This window comes from Clavelina lepadiformis, chromosome 5 (genome assembly GCF_947623445.1).
Source record: "Clavelina lepadiformis chromosome 5, kaClaLepa1.1, whole genome shotgun sequence".
Classification (NCBI taxonomy): Eukaryota; Metazoa; Chordata; class Ascidiacea; order Aplousobranchia; family Clavelinidae; genus Clavelina; species Clavelina lepadiformis.
In genome coordinates, this window is record NC_135244.1 from 16,587,811 (window position 1) to 16,599,465 (window position 11,655).

The 11,655-nt window shown below is 36.1% G+C and overlaps 1 protein-coding gene across 1 annotated transcript; it reads left to right on the top strand.

Moving 5' to 3' along the window:
• Positions 1-6,990: 6,990 nt before the first annotated feature.
• On the top strand, positions 6,991-9,426 carry LOC143460891 (peroxisomal membrane protein 4-like). The gene is made up of 4 exons (XM_076958562.1): positions 6,991-7,160; positions 7,417-7,479; positions 7,593-7,815; positions 8,192-9,426. Exons 1-4 carry the CDS (start codon positions 7,060-7,062, stop codon positions 8,465-8,467), a joined length of 663 nt encoding a protein of 220 aa, XP_076814677.1. The 5' UTR covers positions 6,991-7,059; the 3' UTR covers positions 8,468-9,426.
• The last annotated feature ends 2,229 nt before the right edge of the window (positions 9,427-11,655 follow it).

Genomic DNA, 11,655 nt, shown 5'->3' on the forward strand with positions numbered 1-11,655 from the left:
ATTCAACCTCGGACGATTCAACCCCGGACGATTCAACCCACGGACCTTTCAACCCACGGACGATTCAACCCAGGACTTTTCAACCCAGGACGATTCAACCCACGGACCTTTCAACCCACGGACGATTCAACCCAGGACGATTGGCTTAGGTTATCACCAAGTTACTTTGTAGCCAATATTATGTAAGCTAAATAAAGCTAATATATAGGCCTAAGCTAATATAAAGCTTTTTGTGTTTCCTTTTTTTTCTTTTACCACTTCTTGTTAGCATTGGTTGTACATCAAAACACTTATTGTTTTCTGCTTTCCAGTAAAACCTTGAATATTGTTATTTTGCCCTATACAGTACTTTGCGTACATTTCTGTCTACGCCTGCTATTATTTTTTGTATTGACCATTGTAGATCGGTTAGTATATAAAATGTTCTCCTTTTAGCATTAAGTTAACATTTTTGAAGTTTTTGAAAAGACAAAATGCATGATTTAGTTAGCTTTCGACTCACGTACGTAAATGTGTGTAAGTTATTTATTTTTTTGCATGTACACAAATTACAGATATTTTTATAGATACCTGTTTATACATCGATTAATTAGAAAGAAAGTTGTTTTATTTACAGGCAAGCTTAAGAACATGAACCTGAACACAAACACAGCACGTATAAAACACAAAGCTGAAAAAGGTACTACAAACGGTAATTAATTAGCTCATATGAGCGATTGCACGCAGATACATCAATTTATCTGGCTCATTTGCATAATTGGAAACCTTTGCCGAAAGTCTGTGAGCCAGGTGCGTGTATTTGCTTCGTGGTTGGTCCAAATTAACAACTGCTGCGTTTTGAGCACCGAGCCGTTGTATCGCGATATCGCGATACCTTATTTTGACCTAAAAAGTTTAACGTTTTGACCTAGGGAAGTAATAACTTTGCGTATTGTAAAGCTCAAACTGCTATGATTGTTATTGCATTTTAAAATCAAAAATCTTGCATGTTGCTAACTGAAAAACGCTATACTGATAGTCTCTACACTGTCTACAGCTACTTTCTAATCTAAAGCTGCATTTAAAATTGACAAAACGCTTTTCTAGTGTTGACTATTTTCGTTTCTGCGTATTAAGATTGACAACTTGCAGTTTCAAATGCAATGCCTTCACATCGTGACGTCACCAGACGCGCTGAAAGGCCTTCCCTCTCTTGGTGGCTTTGGTTCTAAGTAGGCCTCTAATTTGGGGCACTGGAATTGTTTGCGGTACAAGAAAAGAGAAAAACGGAAGAATAATATTACAAAATTACAAGTTTAATAGATTTTGACCTAAAAGACACAATTGACCGTATCTTGACCTAACGAAACAATTGACTTTATATTAGCCTAATAACTTCTGTACTACACGTCGCACAAGACTGAAATTTGTTTTGTGATAGCATTCTGAGCAGGTTAAAAAAAATTGACCATATTGATTGACCAAATTGACACATTGACTGCGTAGACGTTTTTATAAACGGGTTGAATCGTCCGTGGGTTGAATCGTCCGTGGGTTGAATAGTCCGGTGTTGAATCGTCCTGGGTTGAATCGTCCGTGGGTTGAAAGGTCCGTGGGTTGAATCGTCCGGAGTTGAATCGTCCGAGGTTGAATCGTCCGTGGGTTGAATCGTCCGCAGGTTGAATAGTCCGGGGTTGAATCGTCCTGGGTTGAATCGTCCGTGGGTTGAAAGGTCCGTGGGTTGAATCGTCCGGGGTTGAATCGTCCTGGGTTGAATCGTCCGTGGGTTGAATCGTCCGTGGGTTGAAAGGTCCGTGGGTTGAATCGTCCGCGGGTTGAATCGTCCGTGGGTTGAATCGTCCGCGGGTTGAATGGTCCGCGGGTTGAATCGTCCGCGGGTTGAATCGTCCGTGGGTTGAATCGTCCGGGGTTGAATCGTCCGGGGTTGAATCGTCCGTGGGTTGAATCGTCCGTGGGTTGAAAGGTCCGTGGGTTGAATCGTCCGGGGTTGAATCGTCCTGGGTTGAATCGTCCGTGGGTTGAATCGTCCGTGGGTTGAAAGGTCCGTGGGTTGAATCGTCCGGGGTTGAATCGTCCGTGGGTTGAATCGTCCGCGGGTTGAATGGTCCGCGGGTTGAATGGTCCGCGGGTTGAATCGTTCGTGGGTTGAATCGTCCGGGGTTGAATCGTCCGTGGGTTGAATCGTCCGTGGGTTGAATTGTCCGGGGTTGAATCGTCCGTGGGTTGAATCGTCCGACCACCATAGAGCAGTGGTGGGAAAACTGCGGTCCGCCAGATGTTTTTTGTGGCTCTTCTAGTCGAATCGTAAAATTCCAAAAAAGATTGTAAAGGCTACCAAGAGTACCGTTTATGAACGTTTCTCTCTTTTTCTTTTCTTTATTTAGGCCAGCATTTCGTTTATGACGTAACACTAGACATAGCCTATAATCCGAAGAGTTAGTTAAGAGCAAGTCAACGCAATTTCATTGCTAATTGAATTAAATTTTCAGAGATAAGCAAATCAAACAAAAGACTGATATTGATAAATATTGTGCTTGTTATTTTATTATTACCGCTATTATTATTGTGTTAATTATTACCGTTTTGTTATATTACAATTCTGTTATTGTTGCTGAACTTGCAATATTTACCGTTTTTGTATTGAAACAATTTTGAGGCTCTCTAGTACTTGTATTTTCTGCAAATGACTCTTCCATTGAATACATTTGCCCACCCCTGCTATAGAGCAACAGATAGTAGAGATAATAGAGCAATAGATAGATAATAACATACAATAGTCTCTAGTGCAGGGGTGCACAACTAATCAAGTTAATTTTATTGCATCACAATTTATTTCTAAGATTAGAATTTTGGTGTGAGGGTTTTAATTAGAAATTAGCAGTAAACAATCTAGTGGCCCGCGCAATCATTCGTAAATCGTATGTGGCCCTTTGGCCAAAAAGGTTGGACACCCCTGGCTTAAATGTTATCGTACAAAGAAGAATCAATATAATCAGTTTATACAATTGTCATTCTTGTGAAAAGTACTGTTGAATCTCAATTGGAAGAAGCTCAGTGTCAAGTTAGACAACTTTGTTGTCACCTTCACAAGACAATAATTCGTTAAGGTGAACAATTAACTCCAAGGTTGAAATAGCAGACAACGACCTTATGAGATTCATATATCATCGAGCGCAATAAACAATTCAACTGACAAACATTGTATTGAAGTGGTTCAACCTTACAGGTTAAGGTACAATATACAACCATTTCATTACACGTCCAATACTTTTGCTTAGGATAACGTATTTTGTTAGGTTTTTACAAACAGCGGCCAAAAGTTCTACTTTTAATTCAGTCAACCAGATTTGAAATAGGGACTGCCCCCTGGGAAAGTAATAGTTTTGCGCACACAGGTCACAGATGTTGATGTTGCCACTTGATGGAAGCACGTTATTGTATGAATCTTGTTTTAGGTCAAAATTGAGCATTAATGTTAGTGGTTGCTTACCGTACCTTTAATGAACGTATATTAAGTAGAAGGAAATCTTTGTATGTTAATTTTAACATACCACTCAGGCTAGTAGGCCAAGCCCATAACCCATTATTTTCTAGGCTGCCAGCCTGCCACCCTGCCACCATGTCACTGGAAAATATTGTACGTTTGGAGCCATTTTAACAGTTTATGGTTAACCTAAGTTAAATGTTATAACATACGCCTAGTACCGCTAACCTAAACCTAACCTAAATTTACCTTCTAATCCAAATCTAATTCTAATAAAATCTTAAATAGCTAAAATCAATTTTTTACATGTACCCATTTTTCTAATCTAACCGCCTATCTTTAACAACAGGCTGCGTGAGTGCGTGACCTGTCCATTTTCGTTCATCGGTTATCTCAACTACTGGCTTCTATCATGACCTGTTTTTCCCAAGGTTTTTGGTATTAGTTGTTAGTGGTTCTAGATAGAACGACTGCTAGCAGCCTAGAAATGTCTTAAATACAAAATACCCGTTCAAGCCATGGAAAGTGAAGCAAACGCACACTCAAGACGAGAGTCAGACTAACGTGCATGCCAAACTTTTTACGGCAATTTAAAAGAAACAATGCAAGTTTATTTGTTTGGACAATAAAGTTTAATAAATAAACCAGGAATCGTGTATCCAGTGCACACCGTCACACCTAAAGTTGCGTATTTGCAGCAACGTCTTTTTATTCATAATTGCCATTTTTATCTAGTTACCACTCTGGTACAATCACAATTTCTAAGCAAAACTTGCCATACTTTCCAGTCTGGCCAATAAGTACTAGATAATGCAAAGTTAATATTTAGTCACCGTCTATTTTATGGGCTGGTGTATGTTGATTCTAATGTTTTATTTGTCCACTTATCTCTTTGAACAAGATGACCTCCACATTGATTGTTGTTAAAACAAATTATATAAATAGACTAGACGTGGACAGCAATATGATTATAGTTTGTCCAGCACTAAAATACATATCAAACTACTTGCGATTACTGTATTAGTGAACAATTCTTCCCATTAGGATGCTATAAAATGTAAATATCAAACAAAACGTGAAGAATTTATGAAATAAAATAAGTGGTTTCACAACATTATATGTCTTATTTTGTTAAATACAATCATGATGGGTCGAGATTTCATCTCTAAAAGTGAAGTTGGATCATGAGGTATAGAGGTTTGAGAACCACTTTTCAAGCTAGACATAAGGCCGTAAGTGTAGTAGAACCATAATAACTTAACTAATAATGAAAACATATATATTTAGCCGTTTCTGTTCCACTAATTAAACTTTTGTCTTACCATGAAGAATTCACTTGGTCAGTTGTTTGTCATTGTGAAACAAAAGTACAAAATAAAGCTAATCTCAAGCACTGAGCAAGTTTATACAGTGCAAAAAGTAAAAAATTGATTGTGTTTTATATATATTGCTTGGATTTATTTAAAAGAAATCCAATAAACAATATAAATGTAGGAATTAATCTCCTTAGTTAAGAGGAAAAAGTAAAGAGTTATCGTGTGACGAGGCATGGTGAGGCCCATTTCAAAAAAGCATGTCATGATCTGTGGACGGTGGTTACCAATGTAACTGTTCTGCAGATGGCAAGCTGGTTAAATGCAGCTAGTATAATATTTTCCCATATTGTAGTTGGTAAAATAATTGTCCATTTTACTGGCCACTGCTTATGGAAATTGCAAAATGCTATGTGTAATTTTGTAGGCGGCTAGATGGCTAAATGACAATTCCTCTCGAATTTGAAAGCGCCAATTTTTAACATCAAATGATTATCTATTTTTTTGCAATCCTAAGTTGATCAAAAGCTTATCCTCTCAGACCCAAACTAATACTTTCATGACCATTAAATCATCACAAAAATTGACTCTATTATCAGTCAAATAAATATAATCCAAATTTTTAATCATCTCAGTCTTAGTTAATTAATTATTGTTTAAAACTAAGCTTGTCTCATTCATGTAAAACTACAGAAGTTCATTGTGATACTCGCTGAAGTTGACCAATAAACCATAGAGCCATCTGCTAGCAACAGGCAAAAGTGAGCATTGTATACCAAAAGACAAATTAACTATCAGATTGGGATTGGTACACAGGTTGATGATATAGTTACTTTATGCAATTTTAGAAAAAACGGAATGCCCTAAACACATACTATTTTTATCGGTAAACACATTTCGCCTTGCAAAAAATATTAGGACATAAATTTGGCTAGTTGTCATAGCTTAACACAAGAGGCAAGAACTTCAGTATTTCCAATTATTAAGTTATGACTAGAGCGATTATTTTTTGACTTGTCAAAAAAAGTCAAATATTTGTCAAATTTACAGCGTTAGGTCAAAAATTGTCAAAATTGTTTACAAAGTCAAAATTTTTTACGAAGTCAAAATTGTTTACAAACTGCATTGTCGTGGTGTCGTAGAGGTTGCACCGTAGGTGAACTTGTCATTTTACATTGTACACCTTGTAGCCTACTTTATACTGTTGTAAATGGCCCATTGTCTACTTATTGTGAATCAGCTCTTGCTTCGGTTTTGCTTTAGATAGTTCAATAACTTCATGTATCTTTAGTTTAGACCAGCGGTTCCCAAACTGGGGTCCGTAAAGCAGTTTCAGAGGATCCGCAATGAGAATTAGTCTTTAAAGCTTTAAAGCAGTTTCAGAGGGTGGATGTAGTACACGACATGAGAGTTGCGCAATCCAAAACCAAACCAAACATCGATGAGTTAACTGCAGCAAAACAAGTGCACCCATCCCAATAAAGGCTTACCGTATTTGTTAGTTTTTGCTTTTTCTTTCATTGATGTGGTTTTTGCATTTTTTCCTATAGCATTCTTTGATTTTTATAGGGCCGCGAAATATCAAAATAATTGCAAAGGGTCCGCCAGGCAAAATTTTTAGAAAAGTTTGGGAACCGCTGGTTTAGACAAATGTATTGAGCAGTTTTTGTTGTGTCTTAGTTGCAGTATTTTTGGCAGTGATTTGTATTTAGCTCATTTCTCTTTTCAGAATAGGCTAGGTCTGAGGTCACAATTTTTCCCTTCTTTACTACAATAAATTTTAACTTTTAGTACAATAATGCGTAATTTAACTACTTGAGTTCTTCATATGTCAAAATTTGTCAAAAAAAAGTTTTTTAATGTCAAAATTTGTCAAAATTTTCAATTTTTAGGTCAAAAACTTTCATTTTTTAGGTCAAAAAATAATCGCCCTAGTTATGACCAATTTGCAACTAGTTAGATGTTTACTTTTTTTCGCAAAATAATAGTAAATATGTTTATAATTTTATTATTTTGTTCAACCTAGGTATGTGGGACTGTATAAATGCTTACATGAACTAGTTACCATATAAGCTGGACTGAAGATAAATTTATGTGTTAAAATGTATTATTGACGTTAAAATATAGTATTGCATTAAGATTAGGCTTTAATTTTTTACAATATATATTGTGTGTAAACTGATAGTCGTTTGTTTCGTTAATTTTATACTTAAGGTTTAAATTTTCAAACTAGATAATTTTTTAAGAAATTGATCTCTTACAATGGTTGCATCTGCATTAATTCGAGCTTTCAACCAACTCCTTGCATCAGGAAAATATCAAGAACTACTTGCGTTACTTAAAGGCATTCGAAATGGAATTACGTGAGTTGTGACATGCATTAGATGGGGTACAACTTCAATTATACTTACATCTAAATTTGAATATGTGACAAAATAAATGTGCACACTTATTTCCTAATGGCCAGAATTTGTTATTCTTAATTTGTATCAAAAACTTTGGTTAGTACCGCTGGCTACCGACATTCAAATGCAGTATTATACTAAACTGCAGATATCTATGTTTGAAATTGTCTCATGTGCATTAAATATTTCACCTTATAATTTGGTTTGTTAACAGTTATGGAGTGAAGATACGATTTCCTCATGCCCTCGTGATGACATTTCTTTTTAGGGAAGGAACGTGAGTGTATTTCTCTTTTCCTTCGACATTTGCGTAGTTTTACATTTTTGTTAAATATGCTGTTACAACATGAAGCTTCTAATAATATATTTATAAAAAATATTGTTATGTAGGTTAAAAGAAAAAATAAAGATTATTCTCAAGGCTACCTTTCAACATGCTAGAAATTTGGCATGCTTTACTTTTTCATACAAATTTATCACCACTGTTTTGGCCAAACTGAACAACCAAAAAGCTAGTGTTCATGGCGGTCAGAAAAAACCTTGGCAAGTTATTGTTGCAGCCTCGATTGCAGGATACATGGTTTTTGGTGAAAATAACCCTATTAACACACAGGTATGACATGGTGATTGTATGACAGTAAACATGATAAACACAAAAACTTGTTTAATTCTTTGTTTATTTATTATTCTATAAGGCTTGTGTTAAGTTGTGTTTATGTTACTGTGAAGTAAATCTGCGTTAGCAGAAATAAATGGCCGCAAGGTACTTTGCATATCCGCGTTGTGCAAATTCTTATTTTTCTTTATGTCAGTTGGTAAATTTTTGGTGGCTGATGGAATCCTTCTTTATAACTATAGGCTAACTTTTGTAATGTTTATTTTGTAACAAATACAGGTGCTGTTTATGTAATACACAGTATACAAAATAACTCGGTTAAAGGGAACCTAGAGTATCATATAATTTTCTTCCCTTAAATTATAAATAACAGATCAACATGTATTTGCTCTCACGTATCATTTTTGGATTGTGTCGGCTTGGTTCTGAAAGAGGATATCTTCCTTCATCTGACCCGGATGAAGGGGGCAGGAACTGGTTTTCTTTGTTTGCTGCTTCCGTTTGGGGAATTGTTTTGTACTTATTTGAATATCATAGACATACCCTGCAGGGTTCATTACAATCATCTATGACTTATTTATATGACGATAGTGATATTTGGCACAACATTGTCGACTTCCTAATTTATAACAGATTACCAGACGCATAAATAATATCTGCCTACATGCTACCAACTATATTCACCATTTAATAATGCAATTTTGACTATTTTATTATCTTATCTTTAAATTATCTGAGATCACTCATTATATTTTGTTGCAATATGCATGTTTGGTTTTTAACAAACTAATCTATTGTTTTTATTTTTATTAACCACTACATTCAATTACTGTACTTCAAGCTTGACCTGTTATTAGTTTTTAACTTATCTGTTAATATTAGATTTAATATTATTTCCCCAAGAAGAAAGTTATTTCATGTTCATTCTGTCTACTTCTAGAAATTTTTATTAATTGTTTTATAAGTAGAATATACAGTAAGTATGGTGAACATTTGCCAAATATGGTTTGTCAACCCACACCATTTCGTGCTTTAATGTGACAATATTGATTTTTTGCAGTAGAAATTTTAAAAGTAAAATTATGATAGAAGTATTTTGTGTTACAGTATTTGATTATATGCGTAACTCTTTTCAACAATTACTTTTTTTGAACAATTAATGTGTCATTCTACTGATTATGATGTAGAAGTATATCATCATCATTTTTTCTGATATGAAAAGTTTTTATGTCTCCAATAGTTGGACTGATGTTTATCTACGATCATGAATTCAGGCAGTTCTGCCTGACTGCACATTTAAATGACTGACTCCATATCGGAAGATGATCGTTCGATAACCTTGAGATATAACAAGCTAAATATGAGGGGGCGATCAGTAATTGTTTCTAACCGCAAAGCTTTCTTATTCAGCCTTTAGCTCTTTCGATTACTAAGATATGGGATCGTGTATTATGCCGATACAGAAACAAAAGAAATGGGCTAATACGCAGTTGAATTTCTTTCTGGAGGGACGTCGAACATTGGATTTGTCAAATTGAACTCTTATGTTGACCTGGCATTTTATTTTAGCACGCTGAGAAAAAATATACTTTGTGTTATTAAACTCTGTTCAGGAGGCGTCAAACACCTAAAACTAAGATCTCTATGAATTTGTTGGACGTCCTACATAGGGCTTTAACTCTGTTCAGTGTTCAAGTGCTTAGCAATCACAAACTGACTCACAGAACGTTTAGAAATGAAGAGCCACGTAGCCGTGCCGCATTTCTATGTTTTGTTTCGTTTTGTTACGAAACCGACACAAAACATAGAAATGTACTATGAGTGAATCAAAGTAACATCTCCGTAAAAAGTAAATCAGTCACATGTTAGAGCTTAATCTTAGTATCGAGGAGAACCTGCTACGGTGTATTTTGTTCATGACTACTACAGGGTGGCACATTATTGCAAGTCGACACTACACCTCCATAACATTGGTCCAAGTCCAGAGGATACGACCACTGGTACAAGTAGGCTAATCGGTATTACATTTTTACCGTTCATGAGTAGCATAAGTTTCAGGAACGTTTGGTAACGTAACGTATACGATGAAAGTTTTCAAATAATCGAGACCGGAACGCACACAAAATAGGCTAGTTGACATTAATAAATAATTACACGCTGCGTTGTAAGCTGGACTAACAGTTTATTTCGTACACTTTTTTTTGCAAAGTGTGTGGAAGACACTGTTTCCATTGTCTTCTAAGTTGTGTCGTTATAACTAGGCCTATATTTCTGCTATTTACCGCGCTATTACATAACGTCATACTTGTCATAAGTTCATTCTCAGTTCACAACATAAATGTAAACGAATCGAAGAATACAGTGAGACCTCGTTAATCCGGACCACTTCGTTTCGTCAAAAAATGTCGGTTTAGCGGGGTTTCCGGATTATCGGAAAGTAAAAAATCAATCAATCTTGCAAATGCAGTACCGTGTTAAAAATGCAGTATGCACCTTACTCCAATTCTAGGTACCGAGTTTCTGGCTGGACAGCAACTAAAATAAAATTATATTTTTTGTATGATCCGACCCAGTGTCGAACCCCAGAACCACCGTATTAAAGACGAATGGTCTAAGCCAGAAGTGACGAACATGCGGCCGCAAATCGGTTTGACAACCGCTCTTGCATGGCGAAGCATTCCGGCGGGACCAGCAGTCTTGAACTTTCTTTGACCTGTTTCAAATCTTTGCGCAATGCGATATCAAAAGCTGATAGCACGATTGAGTTGCAGCAGTATGTCTTCAATAGACTGCCGCTCTCAACCGATGTACTGTACGTATTTTTTTGCGACCGCGGAAGCATTGTTTGTTACTGTTGATGAACAACGCAACGTTATTAGGAACAACGAACAGCGTTGATGAACAACGCAGACCGCAACGTTATTATGCGTAGATAATCGGCTATTGTTTCGTCAACTAACTACATACTGTATTAGGACAATCGTGAATCATTTTCGCTTAACTGTTAATAATCCGGTTAATCAGATTTTATTGCTATTGATTTAGCACATTTGTTCCAAAACTTTTGTGTCGGAGTCGGACAGCGGGGTTTCCGGATTAAAGGGGTAAAATGCATAGGAAAAAATCCGTTCCCGGCAGTTTTGTGTCGGATAGCGGGGATTCCGGTTCATCGGGGTACGGATTAACGAGGTCTCACTGTAGTTGATTTACAATCAGTTCCGTAAACATGCTATCTACGTTGCATTATGAACTCGCCGAATTCGAAATAAACCCTACGTGATTGACAACTTAATTGGTAAAAATGTTTATTTGCATGATTGACCTCGTATTAACAGCAGTGTCTTTCTAAAAATAGACAATGTAGATTACTAGATTGACATTTATTTCCCTTCATTGAAAATTCTCTAGTAAGAATTATCCCCTGACCTCTGTACTCTATTCCCAAAACTCATAAATCTTTTAATGATTTTCTTGATCCCACCATACTCTTTTATTGCTTTTCTTTTCAAAAGTACGAAACAGGCGGTGCACTAGGGTTGGATTATCCGGATAACGGTTAACCGATTAACCGCAGTTTTTTTTTCTATCTGATATCCGGATATAATTCTGCCGGTTAACCGGCTAAAAGAGTATCGTTGCTAATGCGTTTTACACTTTTTAGTAAGTTTGAACATTCTTTGTTACGTAGAGGCTGACTCCCGCTGAGCGCAATTAAACCTTTGTTCACACTTCTATTGTCTTATACTTTCAACTACGGTACTCGTAAAATGCACGAGTGAAATTTACTATCACGTCACAAAGAAAGCATAATGAATGATTCTTTTAATAGAAGACTGC

What these genes read in the sequence shown, in the direction of transcription:
- LOC143460891 (XM_076958562.1), top strand. Translation starts at nt 7,060, where the DNA reads ATGGTTGCATCTGCATTAATTCGAGCTTTCAACCAACTCCTTGCATCA. An exon ending in TTTCTTTTTAGGGAAGGAAC is followed by an intron (nt 7,480 to 7,592) that starts GTGAGTGTATTT and finishes ATTGTTATGTAG; the next exon opens with GTTAAAAGAAAAAATAAAGA. An exon ending in ATAACCCTATTAACACACAG is followed by an intron (nt 7,816 to 8,191) that starts GTATGACATGGT and finishes TATAAATAACAG; the next exon opens with ATCAACATGTATTTGCTCTC.